At 32.6% G+C, this 19,653-nt stretch overlaps 1 gene segment (V, D, J or C); it reads left to right on the top strand.

Moving 5' to 3' along the window:
- The window catches only part of LOC117443387 (T-cell receptor alpha chain V region RL-5-like), a 48,844-nt gene that overhangs the window by 18,420 nt on the left and 10,771 nt on the right, over positions 1–19,653 (top strand). The window contains 1 exon segment of the V gene segment in view: positions 3,158–3,205. Coding sequence covers positions 3,158–3,205 — 48 coding nt within the window.

Below are 19,653 nucleotides of genomic sequence, written 5' to 3'. Positions count from 1 at the left end.
TATCAAACCCTCCAACAGGAAGTTATCTGCTGAGAAACTACAGACAGACTTCAGTCTTCAGGAGGAGGTTTGGAGTTGTGTTTAGGAGTTAATGAATGCCTCTTTAGGACGGTCCTGGGCTTGAGGAGTATCCTGAACCGTGGACGGGATGTTGGTGAGTGTTCATCTCAAATAACATGAGAACAAACCGTGTGTAAGAACAAACAAACACAAAAACAATCGAAATGTTGATTTTAATTAAATGTGTTACGCCAACAGATTACACATCATTGGATTAGGTTCGTTGAAACCACTCATGAAATTGAAATAAAACATTAAATTCAACTAACCCAATACTATTATCTGTTGACAGAATACTTTTAATTAAAATCAAACTTTTCTCAGTGTATCGGACATAAAATATTGGACTTTTTATATTTTAGTATTTTCTATACGACGAAAGCTACTTTCTTTGCCGAGGTATAATGAATCTTGAAGAATAAAAACTAAAATACCTGTTTGTAAAAAACACAGAAAAAGGGGATGAATGTATAATTTGGAACAAAACGAGCGACGTGTTTTCTGTAGTTTTGATTCTCGTTCTGGACAGTTTCTACCTCTCTTCAGACTCTCTGAGGGCTGGTTTGCATTATCTAGATGTTAGTGGAGTGTTTCTGTCTTAAAAAATTAATAATTAAAACTTGAAAATCTTTAGAAAAAATATGAATGTTTAAAAACATTTTCCAAAAAAAAGAAAAAACCTTGATATTTAATTGTATGGCATCAATTATTTTACATTTTATTCTAAAAATATTCTGAATTTAAGTCTGCGACAAAACTTTTGAAAAATCTGACAAGCAAATTAATATTAATATTTTAAAGTAGAATTAAGACTTTTTGAAGCGGCTGGTTTTTGTTCAGCCGTCAGTCACGGTGCGAGAGGAACTACGGAGAAAATGATTTTCGGGAGAGGAGCTCGGCAAATAGTCACAAAAGATTTCAATTTTTTTTTTTACTCTGAATGAAAATAAAAAACTGCAATAAACCTAAAATATAGAAAAACATGTTTCTAAACTTTAACATTATTATACAAAAGTACAAAATAAAGTGAGAACAGGATCAACGTGCTCTTAAATAAATAACGGTGAACATTTTTGCACAAATTCTATACAGAAATCTGCAAAGTCACAAACAGATGAATGTTTGAACAAATTGAAAATGTAATCAAAACAAGAATTTGCAAAACAAAAACATTTGCCAAAGGAATACAAAATGTTAACATATATGGAAGCTCAAATTAAAAAACTTTAAATAATAATAACAATGAATTAATGAATACAAATAGAGCACCTGTATCTTTTTCAAAAGCATGATAATAGTTTTTAGATTTATGTTAAAAAATCACAGAAAATGTAGATTAAATTATTTTACCAGCTTTAACTTCTTTGAGTTTTAACCTCTGGATAATAAACTAACACTTATCAAAAAGATAAGGTTTATTTTGGGGAGACGGTGCGGGAGGTTTTCAGTCAGACCTCCGACACAGTGTGACGAGAGGGACGGACAAAGTGATATTCGGGGGGGGAACTCAGCTGGTGGTCCACTCAGGTAACCTGGAAACATTTTAAATATACTAAAAGGTTTCTCTAGATCGTTAAAATGTAATAAATACATATCTTAACATTTAATATATAATAGATATTAATATTCAGAAGTCTCTAATGGTAAATCCATGTTTTTCTGAATGGTTCAGAGAGGTGTACAGTAAATATAAAAATATACATTATTCATGATATACCTTCATTTTGATATAGCATGTTTATAACATAACAAACTGTATTTATGACGAAGCCATACATTGCTCAGATTTAACAAAATGACAATAACAATTAACAAACATAACTTTTTCTTACTATATAGCATTTTATATAGTTATCATTAATTAGTTGTATGGGATTGTTAAGACTTTTTTAACTTGACAGAAGTCTGTGTTTTAAAATCCATGTTTGTCTGAGTGGAGTTGGTTCAGTTTGTGTCGTGGAGCTTCATGCTGTGTGACTACGGGAGGGAATACTAAACTGATCTTTGCAAGAGGAAGCAGAGTAACCGTTGAAACCAGTGAGTACTGATATCAATCATAAATAAATAAAAAATAACTTGTAGTTTTCTGTAATGCCATTTGTTAACGAGTATCAATAAAATGTCAGGAGCTAATACAAACGTTTTAATGAGCAGAAAGACCGTCTATAGGGTTATAAATAAACACATCAATACGGTAACATTTATTTATAATATATATTAATAATCAGAAGTCTCTAAAGTTCAATCCAGTTTGGTTGAGTTTGTGTCATGGAGCTTCGTGCTGTGTGAATGATGGAGGTGGATACAAGATCATCTTTGGAGGAGCAACCAGACTAACCGTTGAAACCAGTGAGTACTGATAGATATTATAAGTATTATTTATTTGGAGCATATTAACTCAAACTGTTTACTGGAATGTATACAAAACCAAAATTGTAGTGAACTAAAAAAGAGGATAAAATTCACATGAAATCAGAAAACAGTAGAAAATAATTCACATCTTTGATCTTAATAACATTTATTCTTTCCGTGGACAAAGTAGTCTGTTTATGTTTAGTGAGGTAATTACTGCAGAACACAGAAACTTTAAATCCAGTTTGTGTCGTGGAGCTTCGTGCTGTGTGAGTGATGGTGGATATAAGATCATCTTTGGAGGAGGAACCAGAGTAACCGTGGAAACCAGTGAGTAAAGATATCAATTGTAAATAAATTAGCAATCATTTGTAGTTTTCTGAACTGCGATTTGCGAACCAGTATCTATGAAATGTCAGGAACTAATAAAACCCCAAAGATGTAGAAAGATTTTTGAAAAACATGAAGATTTGAAAACGTTTTTATGAGCAGAAGGACTCTAATTAAATAAATCAATACCATAACATTTAATATATGATGTATATTAATAATCAGACGGCTCTGAGGTTTAATCCAGTTTGGTGGAGTTTGTGTCGTGGAGCTTCGTGCTGTGTGACTACTGGTGGAGGTCAAGCTTCACGTTCATTAAGTCTTTAATGTGACTTATAATAAGTGGATGTTTGTCTGAGTGGAGTCTGGCTCAGTTTGTGTCGTGGCGCTTCGTGCTGTGTGAATGCTGGAGGAGGATTTAAGATCATCTTTGGAAGAGGAACCAGAGTAACCGTGGAAACCAGTGAGTAACGATATATATTATAAATATTACTCATAACAATAATTCAAACTTAAACGTTTTACAAACGTATGAAAACAGTGTTTGAAAAAATTTAGCAACGCGTAGTTATCTAGACAAAAACTGAAAATAATAAAACACAACAAATAGAGAAATGTAAATATGTTTTTATCATATTTGATCAAATAACAGTACCTTAGCATTATATATATATTAATAATTAGAAGTCTTTAATGTTAAAATCTGGTTTGTCTGAGTGGAGTCTGGTTGAGTTTGTGTCGTGGAGCTTCGTGCTGTGTGAATACTGGAAGTTCATATAAGATCATCTTTGGAGGAGGAACCAGGGTAACCGTTGAAACCAGTGAGTACTGATAGAGATTATATATATTTGGAAATCACAAAGATTTAAATGAGTTTTTAGAATTTAGAAATTGTTAAAAGACAGATTTGATCCTAATATTTAAACATGTCAATTAACCGTAATATTATATATATTAATAATCAGTTTTAAATGGATGTAGAGACTTTCTTTAACCTGAGGAGAAAAACTTCAGTGTTTAAATCGAACAAATATAAAACCAGGATTAAAATAAACTTGTTATCTGCACTTTGAAAAGCAGAACTGATTCAACATCAGGAACTAATAACACGTTCATTAAGTCGTTAATGTAACTTATAATAAGTGGATGTTTGTCTGAGTGCAGTTTGGTTGAGTTTGTGTCATGGAGCTTCACGCTGTGTGAATACTGGAGCTCAAGTTAAACTGATCTTTGGAAGAGGAACCAGAGTAACCGTTGAAACCAGTGAGTACTGAGATACATCATAAATACATTCAAAGGAACTTGTAGTTTTCTGTGATGCAGCTTGAAAGCATCAAATGCCAGGAGCTAATAAAACACAACAAATGAACAATATGTCAAAAAACACGAAGATTTGAAAACGTTTTCATGAGCAGAAAGACCGTAGAGCATTACGAGTAAAAAAACCAATACGGTAACATTTAATATATAATATATCTTAATAATCAGAAGTCTCTGAAGTTAAATTGATGTTTGTCTGAGTGCAGTTTGGTTCAGTTTCTGTCGTGGAGCTTCATGCTGTGCGACTGATGCAGGGAATACTAAACTGATCTTTGGACGAGGAACCAGAGTAACCGTGGAAACCAGTGAGTACTGAGATATATTATAAACATTATTCATAACAATGATCCAAACTTAAATGTTTTCCAAACGTATGAAACCAGAGTTTAAAAATATGTAATAACACGTTATCTCGAACTAAAGATATCCAAAAATAATACAACTCACCATGAAAAACCATAAATAAATAAAACGTCTACAATGTTTTTTATCATATTTTACATAAATCAATATGTTAACATTTTATATATAATATATATTAATAATCAGAAGTCTCTGAAGTGAAGTGGATGTTTGGCTCAGTTTGTGTCGTGGAGCTTCGTGCTGTGCGACTGGCGGAGGATCAACTAAAGTCATCTTTGGACGAGGAACCAGAGTAACCGTTGAGACCAGTGAGTAACGATATAAACTAAATAAAACCTCGTTCTAAACTCAGCTGCTTTAAGAGGACGATTTAAAACACTTTACTAGGATATCCAATACATAATAATTGAGTGTCACGGCTCGGAAGTCAACATCAACATATAATATGAAAAGAGACCAAGCTGGCACGTCTGACTCCATTCAGAGGTAATGATGAAAAGTAGGTCGGGTTTGTGTCGTGGAGCTTCGTGCTGTGCGAATGCTGCAGGAGCGAGAAAGATAATCTTTGGAAGAGGATCCAGACTAACCGTTGAAACCAGTGAGTAATAATAGATATCAATTATTTAAAAAGAAATACGGGAATGCTGTGTTTTTAACAACAAACATTACAGTTAGACATATAAGGGATTACTTGTGTTTTAAACGACGGAAGAGCACTAGGGCCGCATGGGGTTCACTCTACCAACAGTGAGTTCATCGTGACTGATTTCTGGAGATGCAAAAACATGTCCCCCAAATTTAGATTTCTCTCCTCGAAATTAAGACTTTTTCATAAAATTCAGATAAAAAATGTTCAGAACATTCTGACTTTTTATCAGAACATTCTGACTTTTCTTCCTCAAAATTCTAGCTTTTTTTCTCCAGAATCCTGACTTTTCACAGAACTAAAAGAATAATGTTCGTCAGACCTACATAAATCGTTGCCACGTGGCCCTAATCCTCTTCCGTACTAAACAACAGTAGATCAACGGCTCATAAAATCCGCACTAAGTCAAAAACAAAACCTTTATAATAAATTTAAATCTAAGAAGTAACATACTGCGAAAATGCAAAAGTGTTGAAATAATGTCTTGAGAATAAAATAGGATTCAGTTGAAAAGGTTGTATTCAGAATAATCCTGGAGAGAATTAAAATACTTCACAAAGCGTTAAATCTGAATATAATTGAGTGTGTTTTTCTGATGGAGTTTGGTTGAGTTTGCGTCGTGGAGCTTCGTGCTGTGTGAATACTGGAGGAGCAAATAGAAAGATCATCTTTGGAAGAGGAACCAGAGTAACCATTGAAACCAGTGAGTACTGAGATATATTATAAATATAAATTATACAACATTTTATCACAACGTCTACAGAAGTATTAAACCAGTATTTGAATATATTTAAAAATGCGTTGTCGTCTGGAACAGAATCTGATAAACAACAAGGCTTTTATCATATTTGATATATATCAGTACCTTAACATTTTAATATAATTACATATATTAATAATGAATAGTTTGAAGGGAATATAATGACAGTTTAGTTCAGAGAGTTTGTGTCGTGGAGCTTCACGCTGTGTGAGTACTGGAGGATATAAGATCCTCTTTGGAAGAGGAACCACACTCAGCGTTGAAACCAGTGAGTACTGAGATATATTCAACATTCATTATATATCATCTGTAGTTTTCGACTGCAACTTCAAAACCAGTTTCTAAAAAATGTAACTTCGAAAAGCCTAAAAATGTACAACCATGAAAACATTTTAAATATGTTTTAATGACCGTCTAAATCGTTAAAAACAAATACCTTAACATTTCATATATAATATATTCAGGTCCAGGTCCAGGTTCTTTATTTGTCATACGAACATAGCTACATGTATGTCGATGAACATCTGAGGTCACAGGCTTCTCCAACAGAGCAACACAATAATACAGAAACACTGAAAAATATAGTGCAAGTAAATATATATATTAATAATGAGAAGTCTCTGAAGTGAAATGTATGTTTCTCTGAGTGGAGTTTGTGTCGTGGAGCTTCGTGCTGTGTGAATGATGCTTTGAATAAGATCATCTTTGGAGGAGGAAGCAGACTAACCGTTGAAACCAGTGAGTAACGATATCAATTATGAGTATTATTTATTTGGAGCATATCAAATGAAACTGTTTACTGGAACGCAAACAAAACCAAAGGAGTAAAGAATAAAAAAGAGGATAAAATTCACATAAAATCAGAAAAAAGTAGAAAATAATTCTAATCTTATTGACATTTATTTGTTCGTGGGCAAAGTAGTCTGTTTATGTTTAGTGAGGTAATTACTGCAGAACACAGAAATGTTAAATTGAGTTTGTGTCATGGAGCTTCGTGCTGTGTGAATACTGGAGGAACTAAGATCATCTTTGGAGGAGGAACCAGAGTAACCGTGGAAACCAGTGAGTACTGAGATACATAATGAATTTAAATTATACAACATTTCAACACAAACTTAAATGTTCTACAAATGTATGAAACCAGTATTTAAAAATATTTTAAAACATGTTGTCGTCTGGACCCGAATCTGATAAACAACAAGGCTTTTATCAGACTTTATATATATCAGTACCTTAACATTTTAATATAATAACATATATTAATAATGAATTGTTTGAAGGGAATATAATGACTGTTTTATCCGGACAGAAGTGGAGTTTAGTTCAGAGAGTTTGTGTCATGGAGCTTCGTGCTGTGTGAATGGTGTGAATAAGATCATCTTTGGAAGAGGAACCAGAGTAACCGTGGAAACCAGTGAGTACTGAGATACATTAAACATTAACGATATATCATCTGTAGTTTTCTCTGGAGCTTCAAAACCAGTTTCTATAAAATGGCAGGAACAAATTAATGCCTACACATGAACAACCATAGAAAACATTTAAATACTGTTTATGAGCAGAAAGACCGTCTACATCGTTATAAACAAATACCTCAACATGTGATATATAATATAAATTAATAATGAGAAGTCTCTGAAGTGAAATTGATGTTTCTCTGAGTGGAGTTTGTGTCATGGAGCGTCGTGCTGTGTGAATACTGGAGGTGTAAATAAGTTAATCTTTGGAGGAGGAACCAGAGTAACCGTGGAAACCAGTGAGTACTAAGATATATATTACAATAATTATCAATAAGGACTGTCTTTAAAAAACAACACCTGTATTTTACAAAACATTGAATCAGGACCAAGTGGAGAAAATGCAATACTTTCCTTTATCAATACACGATAACAAGTGCATTTAATGAATACAATATTGAAAATGTGTATTTACTCCTGAATGCAATGTGAAGCTTTTATTAATTAACTGTTTTTATTTATCGTAAATGTCGTATAAATCAATGTTTTTCTGAATGGAGTTTGTACATTAAATATAAAATTAAACATAATATATCACAGAAGTTTATAAAGATGTAGTATTTTAATTAAAATAACCGTTATTACTGGAGACTTTCGAAGCGCCAGTTTGTGTCATGGAGCTTCGTGCTGTGTGAATGCAGCCGGACGGAAACTGATCTTTGGAAGAGGAACCAGAGTAACTGTCGAAACCAGTGAGTAATGATATACAGTTTATTAATTATACAAAGCGTCTTTCAACAAAAGCTTTGGTAAATATAAAACCAGAATTAAAACTAATCACATGCAAATATAACGTTTCAGGAAACACAATAAATACAGAATAAAAAACAACTTTTAAAGAAGAAGCAATGATTGTTTAAAGATTCCCTAAATCATATTACATTTATAAATCATGAACCCCATTGAGTTCTACCTGAAGGCACGATGAAAGTTAATTCACTTTGTATTCAAAAAGGTAATTTAGTGAGTACAATTCAATGATTTAGGCTAAAGGCCGATCTGAGATAATCAGTGTGGTTCAGTGTGTGTCATGGAGCTTCGTGCTGTGTGACTGCTGGAGGAGCAAATCCATTCAAACTCATCTTTGGAGGAGGAAGCAGAGTAACTGTGGAAACCAGTGAGTACTCGTATACTCACTGAGATCAATTAAACATTAACGATATATCATCTGTGGTCTTCTTCTGTAGCTTCAAAGCCAGTTTCTATAAAATGTCATGAACAAAGAAAAGCCTAAAAATGTCCAACCATGAACACATTTAAAATATGTTTTTAGGAGCAGAAAGACCGTCTAGATCGTTATAAACAAATACCTTAACATTTCATATATAATATAAATTAATAATCAGAAGTCTCTGAAGAGAAATTGATGTTTCTCTGAGTGGAGTTTGTGTCATGGAGCGTCGTGCTGTGTGAATACTGGATTGAATAAGATCATCTTTGGAGGAGGAACCAGACTAACCGTTGAAACCAGTGAGTACTGAGATACATTATAAGTATTATTTATTTGGAGCATATTAAATAAAACTGTTTACTGGAACGTATACAAAACCAAAGGAGTAGTGAACTAAAAAAAGAGGATAAAATTCACATAAAATCAGAAAACAGTAGAAAATAATTCACATCTTTAATCTTAAAGACATTTCATTTTTCCGTGGGCAAAGTAGTCTGTTTATGTTTAGTGAGATAATTACTGCAGAACACAGAAATGTTAAATCCAGTTTGTGTCATGGAGCTTCGTGCTGTGTGAATACTGGAGGTGGAACTAAGATCATCTTTGGAAGAGGAAGCAGAGTAACCGTTGAAACCAGTGAGTAAAGATATAAATTATACAACATTTCAACACAAACTTTAATGTTCTACAAATTTACAGTATGAAACCAGTATTTAAAAATATTTAAAAACGTGTTGTCGTCTGGACCCGAATCTATAAAACAAGGTTTTTATCATATTTTATATACATATATATTTATATATCAGTACCTTAAAATGCAATATATAATATATATATTAAAAAATAATGGTTTGAAGGGAATATAATGACTGTTTGATCTGGACTGAAGTGGAGTTTAGTTCAGAGAGTTTGTGTCATGGAGTTTCGTGCTGTGTGAATGCTGGAAGCCAAGCTAAATTAATCTTTGGAAGAGGAACCAGAGTAACCGTTGAAACCAGTGAGTACTGAGATACAGTAAATATAAAACCAGAATTAAAACTAATAACATGCAAATATAACGTTTTAGGAACTAAGAAAACACTAAAAGTACCGGATACAACTTTTAAAGAAGAAGCAGTGATTGTTTAAAGATTCTCTAAATCATATTAGCTGTATTAAAAATTAACCCTATTGAGTTCTACCTGAAGGCACGATGAAAGTTAATTCACTTTGTATTAAAAAAGATAATTTAGTGAGTACAATTCAATGATTTAGGCTAAAGTTCCCGATCTAAGATCAATGAGTGTGGTTCAGTTTGTGTCGTGGAGCTTCGTGCTGTGTGACTGCTGGAAGTGTAAATAAGATCATCTTTGGAAGAGGAACCAGAGTAACCGTGGAAACCAGTGAGTACTGAGATACATATATTAAATATTACTAATACTTAGTGTTTACTTGAATACACACAATCAAAAGAGTAGATGGAAAATAAACGAATTAATGTCAGACCGTAAAACATATCTCAGATTATTTTTGAATGTGTTTTCTGACGTAGTTTGTTTTAGTGAGTTTGTGTTGTGGAGCGTCTTTTAAATAATAAATACCCGCTTAACGTGAATTCAAACAAACGAAAGAGTTAACAAATACAAATGCTGACTCTAAATCAGAAATATGAATTCCTCCTTCGAGTCCATGAAATCAGAACAAAGTGGGGAAACAAATAGAAAATATGGTATTTTATTTGCAGTTATTTAAAATGTGGATTTGTTTTCAGTCAAAATGGTTGATTATGTTAATAAGATATAATCAGTCGACACATTTAAATGGGTGTTTTTCTAAATGGTATTTGATCAGTGGGTTAGTGTGATGGAGCGTCGTGCTGTGTGAATACAAATCAATATAAGATCATCTTTGGAGGAGGAACCAGATTAACCGTTGAAACCAGTGAGTACTCGTATATACATTCAAAATATTTAAATATCAGCGTCTATAAATACTAGCCGTGTAAATGGTTCAGGGTAAAAGGCTCATAAAATCAGCACAAAGTAGAACGTAATCACAATCCATCCAAATAATCCAAAATACATCAATTACAAAATGTATAAACATAAATAATGTTATTTATAAAACTGACAGGAAATAATTTGAAGTATTTCAAGTTAAATTGCTCGGGTTTAGGGAGTTTGTACAGTTAATATAAACATGTGTATTTATGATAAACCTTTATAATGATGTAGTATCTTTAATTAAAAAAACAAACTGTGTTTATTACTGGAGCCATTTATATCTAAATATGTTTTCTGAATGGAGTTTGGATCAGTTTGTGTTATGGAGCTTCATGTTGTGTGAATGGAGCCGGAAATAAACGTATCTTTGGAGGAGGAAGCAGATTAAGCGTTGAAACCAGTGAGTACTGATATATATATTAATCATACAAAAGCGTCTTGAAAAACAAGCTTTGGCGTTTTTACTTTGGCAAATATAAAACCAGAATTAAAACTAATAACATGCAAATATAACGTTTCAGGAACTAAGAAAACATTAAAAGTACCGGATGCAAAACTACTTTTAAAGAAGAAGCAGTGATTGTTTAAAGATTTTATTATGTTCTACCTGAAGGCACTTGTATTAAAAAAAGGTAATTTAGTGAGTATAATTTAGACTAAAGGTCCGATCTGAGATCAATGAGTTTGGTTCAGTTTGTGTCATGGAGCTTCGTGCTGTGTGAATACTGGAAGTGGATTGAATAAGATCATCTTTGGGAGAGGAACCAGACTAACCATTGAAACCAGTGAGTACTGAGATATATTAAACATTTAAACTAAATCAGAACAGAATGTAAAGAAAGAGTTAATAGTTGGACTGAGCAAAAACTACAAAACAGAATCTGACTTGTGTCCAGTCAGTGATGTGCTCAATGCACTTGCTCAGTGTTGCAATCGGAGAATAGTCTCCTGGTGTAATCTGTAAATACATCTGGGTGTCAGCTGCATAGCTGTGATAACTTAGGTCATTGTTTTTAATAATTTGAGCCAGCAGTCGCATATAGATATTAAAAAGCAAAGGTCCTAAGATGGAGCCTTGAGGGACCCCGCATGTCATTTGTAAACGCTGAAGTGAAGTTGCCTATTGAGAAAACGTTTTTCCTGTCCTTTAAGTCGGAACCAAACCAATTTAGAACTGTTGCCGAAACTCCCACCCAGTTTTCTAGTCGGTCTAGCAATATGTTGTGGTCAACAGTATCAAACTCAGTACTGTACAGTAAAAATATGTACAGTAAATATTAAAATATACATATTGTTTATGTTTACCTTTTTTATTTTTTATCATAATAAACTATATTAATGAGCGGAGCAAAAATGTATTTTATAATTAAAAAACATCAGTTAGGTTGAGTTAGTGTCATGGAGCTTCGTGCTGTGTGAATGGAGCCGATTATAAACTGAACTTTGGAAGAGGAACCAGACTAAGCGTTGAAACCAGTGAGTACTGAGATACATATATTAAATATTACTAATACTTAGTGTTTACTTGAATACACACAACCAAAAGAGTAGATGGAAAATAAACCAATTAATGTCAGACCGTAAAACATATCTCAGATTATTTTTGAATGTGATTTCTGACGTAGTTTGTTTTAGTGAGTTTGTGTTGTGGAGCGTCTTTTAAATAATAAATACCCGCTTAACGTGAATTCAAACAAACGAAAGAGTTAAAAAATACAAATGCTGACTGAAGCAGAAATATGAATTACTCCTTCGAGTCCATGAAATCAGAACAAAGTGGGGAAAACAAATAGAAAATATGGTATTTTATTTACAGTTATTTAAAATGTGGATTTGTTTTCAGTCAAAATGGTTGATTATGTTAATAAGATATAATCAGTCAAACCATTTAAATGGGTGTTTTTCTAAATGGTATTTGATCAGTGGGTTAGTGTGATGGAGCGTCGTGCTGTGTGAATACAAATCAGAATAAGATCATCTTTGGAGGAGGAACCAAAGTAACCGTTGAAACCAGTGAGTACTCGCATATACATTCAAAATATTTAAATATTAGTATCTTTAAATACAAACTGTGTTTTTAACTGGAATACAAAACCAAAGCAGATAATGGTTAGGGTTCGGTAAAGTAGAAGGTCATTCAAATCCATCCAAATAATCAAAAACATATCAATTATAAAATGTATAAACATAAATAACGTTATTTATAAAACTGAAATGAAATAATTAGAAGTTTTTCAAGTTAAATTGCTCGGGTTTAGGGAGTTTGTACAGTTCATATAAACATGTATATTTATGATAAAGCTTTATTATGATGTAGTATCTTTAATTAAATATACAAACCATGTTTATTACTGGAGCACTTAATATTTAGGATTATTTTTACATGTTTTCTGAGTGGAGTTTGGTTCAGTTTGTGTCATGGAGCTTCATGTTGTGTGAATGGAGCTGGAAATAAACGTATCTTTGGAAGAGGAACCAGACTAACCGTTGAAACCAGTGAGTACTGAGATATTAAACATTTAAACTAAATCAGAACATAATGTAAAGAAAGAGTTAATAGTTAGACTCTTCTAAAGTCAGAAAAAACTACAAAACAAAATCTGACTTTTGTCCAAATGTCAAAAATCTCGAATAAATAATTACAGCAAAAATCAAGAATTCTCTAGAAATATTTAAATATATTTAAACTTAAATAACGTTATTTATAAAACTTAAATTAAGTAATTTGAAGTATTTCAAGTTAAATTGCTCGGGTTAGGGGAGTTAGTACAGTTAATATAAACATGTGTATTTATGATTACGTTTTACCATGATGTAGTATCTTTAATGAAAATAACAAACCATGTTTATGACTGGAGCGATAAATATTTAGGATTGTTTGTATATGTTTTCTGAATGGAGTTTGGTTCAGTTTTTGTAACAGAGCGACATGTTGTGTGACTACTGGAAGTGGATATAATAAGATGATATTTGGAGGAGGAACTGGAGTAACCGTTGAAACCAGTGAGTACTAAGATATATTAAACATTTAAACACAATCAGAACAGAATGTAAAGAAATAGTTAATAGTTGGACTGAGCGAAAACTACAAAACAGAATCTGACTTGTGTCCAGTCATTGATGTGCTCAATGCACTTGCTCAGTGTTGCAATCGGAGAATAGTCTCCTGGTGTAATCTTTAAATACATCTGGTTGTCAGCTGCATAGATGTGATAACTTAGGTCGTTGTTTTTAATAATTTGAGCCAGCGGTCGCATATAGATATTAAAAAGAAAATGTCCTAAGATGGAGCCTTGAGGGACCCCACATGTCATATTTGTAAACGCTGAAGTGAAGTTGCCTATTGAGACAAAGCAATATGTTGTGGTCAACAGTATCAAACGCAGCAATGTACAGTACAAATATGTACAGTCAATATTAAAATATACATATCATTTATGTTTACCTTTGTTATTTTATCATAATAAACTATATTAATGAGCGGAGCATAAATGCATTTTTTTATTAAAAAACATCAGTTAGGTTGAGTTAGTGTCATGGAGCTTCGTGCTGTGTGAATGGAGCCAATTATAAACTGATCTTTGGAAGAGGAACCAGACTAAGCGTTGAAACCAGTGAGTACTGAGATACATTATAAGTATTATTTATTTGGAGCATATTAAATAAAACTGTGTACTGGAACGCATACAAAACCAAAGGAGTAGTGAATTAAAAAAAGGATAAAATTCACGTAAGAAAATAATTCACATCTTTAATCTTAATAACATTTATTTAGTAGTCTATTGATGTTTAATGAGATAATTACTGCAGAACACCGCAATGTTAAATCCAGTTTGTGTCATGGAGCTTCGTGCTGTGTGAGTGATGGAGTTAAGATCATCTTTGGAGGAGGAACCAGAGTAACCGTTGAATCCAGTGAGTAAAGATATAAATCATACAACATTTCAACACACACTTTAATGTTCTACAAATGTATGCAACCAGTATTTAAAAATATTTAAAAACATGTTGTCGTCTGGACCCGAACCTATAAAACCAGGTTTTTATCATATTTTATATATATATATATCAGTACCTTAATATTCAATAAATAAAATATATTAATAATATATTGTTTTAAAGGAATATAATGACTGTTTAATCTGGACAGAAGTGGAGTTTAGTTCAGAGAGTTTGTGTCATGGAGCTTCATGCTGTGTGAATGCTGGATATAAGATCATCTTTGGAAGAGGATCCAGACTAACCATTGAAACCAGTGAGTACTGATGTCAATTAAACATCAATTATAAAATAACTTGTCATCTTCTACTGCAACCTGAAAACGAGTATCTATAAAATGTCATGAAAAAAGAAAAGCCTAGAAATTAAAGAACATAAAAAAGGTTAAAACGTTTTAATGAGCAGAAAGAATCTCTAGGCTGTTATAATTAAATAAATAAGCACCTTAACATGTAATATATAATATATATTAATAATCAGAAGTCTCTGAAGTTAAATATCTGTTTTTCTGAGTCGAGTCTGGTTCAGTTTGTGTCATGGAGCTTCATGCTGTGTGAATACTGGATATAAGATCATCTTTGGAAGAGGAACCAGAGTAACCATTGAAACCAGTGAGTACTGAGGTATATAATACATATAATTGATATGCATTGTCTTTACAATGTATACTTGAATACACACAACCAAAACAAGTAGAACATTTTGTGTTTCCAAAATATAATAAAATAATAGCAAAATTAATAATTAATATTGTTTATAAAAGTTGCACTTCAAAAAGCTGCGCTCAGTATTTTAAATATTATTAATATTTTTCTCTTTTACTGAATTAAATCTTTAACCACATTTAAATGTTATTTATTAATTTACTTTTTAAATATTATTTTCCTATTATTTTCCGACTGACTTCAGTCCTGATCATAAAACTCCCAAAAAGTGCTTTTATTTTCAGAATGTAACCCTTTAACTGCTGGTTGTTTTAATGGTTATTACTGTCGGTATTTTCTGTTTACTTCATGTTACACAGATTTTACGTACGATAAGTCGATCATTTTCAATATATACCGTAATTAAATGCTCTCTAATTTTGTAAAAAGATTAGAATAATGTCAGTTTGCGTCATGGAGCTTCATGCTGTTTGAATACTGATGGATATAATAAGATTATATTTGGAAGAGGAACCAGACTAACCGTTGAAACCAGTGAGTAACGATAAAGATTATAAATATTAATTATACACAATTAAAACACAAACTTAAAGGTTTAACAAATTCATGAAACTAGTATTTCAAAAGATCTTAAGGACACGTTATCTGGACCAGAATCTGAAAACTAACAAGGTGTTGATCATATTTGAACAAATATCAGTATCTTAACATGTAATATAATAACATATATTAATAATGAATTGTTTTAAGGGAATAAAATGACTTTTTAATCCGGACAGAAGTGGAGTTTAGTTCAGAGAGTTTGTGTCATGGAGCTTCATGCTGTGTGAATACTGGAAATAAGATCATCTTTGGAAGAGGATCCAGACTAACCGTTGAAACCAGTGAGTACTGACATAAATTAAACATCAATTAGAAAATAGCTTGTGGTCTTCGACTGCATCCTGAAAACAAGTATCTATAAAATGTCAGGAACAAAGAAAAGTCAAAAAATTCCAAAACATTATAAAATGTAAAACGTTTTAATGAGCATAAAGACCGTGTGGATCGTTATAAATCAATCAATCAATTCTTTTATCAATATTTAAGAGGAACCAGACTAACCGTTGAAACCAGTGAGAACTGATAAATAAATATAATGTATATACAGTGTCTTTACAATGTTAACTTGAATACACACAACAAGAATACCATATCAATAAAATACAATAATATGAATAAAAAATACGACAAGAATAAATAATCCCATTTTTTTTCATTTTTAGATTGAATTTGATTTATAATTAATATTAGTTTTTTTCATTTCTCTTAAAAAAACTGATAAATGCACAAATAATATACAATATATTTATACTGTTTTTTTGCTTCACTGAGTTCAATATTTAAACCAAATGATCATAACTACTAAATATATGATATAACTGTTACATTAATTTTAACTCATTTTACATGTTGTTCTTTAACCCGATGCCACTCTGGTTTTTTATGAAGAAAACATATTTATTTTCTGTTTAATAAAAGCTTGAGGATATTAGTTTCACACAGAAGCATCAATAAAAACATGATTCACTTCACACAACATATGAATGAAAGATAATGGATCATGACCATTTAATAAGTCCTCGGAGGAATAAACATTAAAACAATTTGCTCAGAATCACTGAGTGCAGTTTGGTTCAGTTTGTGTCATGGAGCTTCATGCTGTGTGACTACTGGAGCTAATCAATACAAGATCCTCTTTGGAAGAGGAACCAGAGTAACTATTGATCCCAGTGAGTACTGAGAAACACACCACATATTATTCATACACAGTGTTTACTTTAATACAGAAGAGTAGAAGACAAATTAAATCATTAATGTCAAACCCTAAAACAGCTGCTGCAGAAATTCGATCAGCAAAATAAATACTTATCTTTAATTGAAATAATATCCTGTTTTTTAAGGCATAAAAACAAGGATTTTCCGAAGATTTGAAAACCTTTTATTGAGCATAAAGATTCTCTAAAGCGCTATAATAGGGTTAAATCAGTACGGTAACATGTTATATATAATATTTATTAATTATCAGAAGTCTCTAAAGTTTAATTGATGTTTTTCTGAGTGGAGTTTGGTGGAGTTTGTGTCATGGAGCTTCATGCTGTGTGAATACTGGTGGAAGTGGATTTAAGATTATCTTTGGAGGAGGAACCAGAGTAACCGTTCAAACCAGTGAGTACTGAGATATATATATTATTTATATAAAGCATCTTTATGGAAATAGCAACATATATTATGAGTCAAGACAAAAAAACGTAGAGTTCAAAGGATGTGGTTTTATTTTTAAACTAATGGATGCTAACGGACAGAAATGCCACTTACAGAAAATATTATTTATCATTTTTCTTTTTTACCTACATTTTCTGATCAACTTGAGTCCTGATCAGAACTACCAGAACAACGCTTTTATTTTCAGAATGTAACCCTAACCCTACTGCTGCTAACCCTAAACCCTACTGCTGCTAACCCTAATGCTGCTAACCCTAAACCCTAATGTTGCTAACCCTTACCCTATTGCTACTAACCCTAACCCTACCGCTGCTAACCCTAACCCTACTGCTGCTAACCCTAACCCTACCGCTGCTAACCCTACTGCTGCTAACCCTAATGCTGCTAACCCTAACCCTACTGCTGCTAACCCTAACCCTACTGCTGCTAACCCTAACCCTACCGCTGCTAACCCTACTGCTGCTAACCCTAACCCTACTGCTGCTAACCCTAACCGTACTGCTGCTAACCCTAACCCTAAGCCTAGAAAATAAGTCCGATTTTCACAAACTAATACGATTTATTTTGGATAATGGCGCAGTTTTAAAGTTGTCTAATTAAAGATTTGAAGATCCTTTCTTTATTTGTAATAAATACCAATCAAGACTGAGAGAAAAACGAGTCAAACTGTTTCTCTGCTTTAGAAACAACATTTGAATATAAATGTTGTTTAATATGATAATCCTTTATGAAGTGAATGGAAATGGAAAACTGATATTCACGACTGGAAACAGAAATATCTCTGAGTGGAGTTTGGTTGAGTTTGTGTGATGGAGCTTCACGCTGTGTGAATGCTGGAGCTAAGATGATCTTTGGAAGAGGAAGCAGAGTAACCATTGAAACCAGTGAGTACTGAGATATATATATATTATTCAAATGAGGTAAACTTTACTCGTACAGAACCAGAACAGAAGAAAAGACGATAAAAGGTTTTAATAATCTGACATTGATGGAAATAAATCTCATAAAATCAGTAGAAATTAAAGTCATTTTAAAGCTAAATGTCCAAAAATGCTGCAGTGTTGGAGTTATCGAAAGATTTAAAGATGCTTTCATCACTTATCGTAATCAATACCAAACAAATCCCATCCTGTATTCGCCGGCAGCGAACGAGAACGCTGCCGATGAAAGGCAACAGTAGAAAGAAAAGACCCACTTATTAAATAAAGAGGCGAGCGAACGTTAATATAAAACAAATAATGCAAAATAACGGTAAAGAATGCCATCACTAAAATCCCACCTCTACAGTTAATACTGACGGATGCATTGAATTCATGATGAAGTGTCTCTGGTGAATAAAGACACTAGGGTTATGACTGGATGCATATTGTGTTCTACCTGAAGGCCGATCAGAGTTGATTTAATTTGTGTCAAAAAGGTAATTTAGTGAGTACAATTTAATCGTGTAGGCCAAAGTTCCCGATCTGAAATCCATGTTTATCTGAGTGTGGTTCAGTTTGAGTCGTGGAGCTTCATGCTGTGTGACTGCTGGAGGGAATACTAAACTGATCTTTGGAAGAGGAACCAGAGTAACCGTTGAAACCAGTGAGTACTGATGTGTAAATATTATTCATATAAAACATCTTTCACTTTATGACTGTAGCCAAGAAATCTGTAAAATGTTGAGTTCTCACCAAATCAGTCAAAGAACAGTAGAGAATGAGTCCTTAAACCACGGATCTCTAAATATTCACATTTCACAAAGTAATAAGACATCGTTTAGATAATGCCGCAGTTCTGCAGTTATCCACAGATTTACAAATACGCTTTTATTATTCAAATCATCACCAACACTAAGCTAGAACTAAAGAAAAATAGTCAAACAGTTTCTCTGCTGAAGAATATATGATTGTGTAAGTCTTGTATTCGTACTGCAGCACGTTGAGGTTGCTTTAAGCCATTGAAGGTGCTTCACAAACAACATGTATCGTTATTGAATTGATTTATTTAAAACAAGGGACAGTGTACGTTAATCAATATATTAAAAACATGTAAAAGTACTCGAATGAGCCAAAAGGCTAGTTTTCACCGATAGTCCCTTTGCCAGATTGCTAGATCCTACAAGCACGAAATAAAATACCACGACATTGTTATACCAACAAAGTAATAAATAGACGACATCACTGAATACAGGTAAGAGCAAGTCATGATAATAATAAATAAAACATTCACATTATTATAAAC

This window comes from Pseudochaenichthys georgianus, unplaced genomic scaffold (assembly GCF_902827115.2).
Source record: "Pseudochaenichthys georgianus unplaced genomic scaffold, fPseGeo1.2 scaffold_597_arrow_ctg1, whole genome shotgun sequence".
In the NCBI taxonomy this organism is placed as follows: Eukaryota; Metazoa; Chordata; class Actinopteri; order Perciformes; family Channichthyidae; genus Pseudochaenichthys; species Pseudochaenichthys georgianus.
The sequence above is the reverse complement of the archived record's forward strand: the minus strand, read 5'-3'. Positions and strand labels throughout refer to the sequence as shown.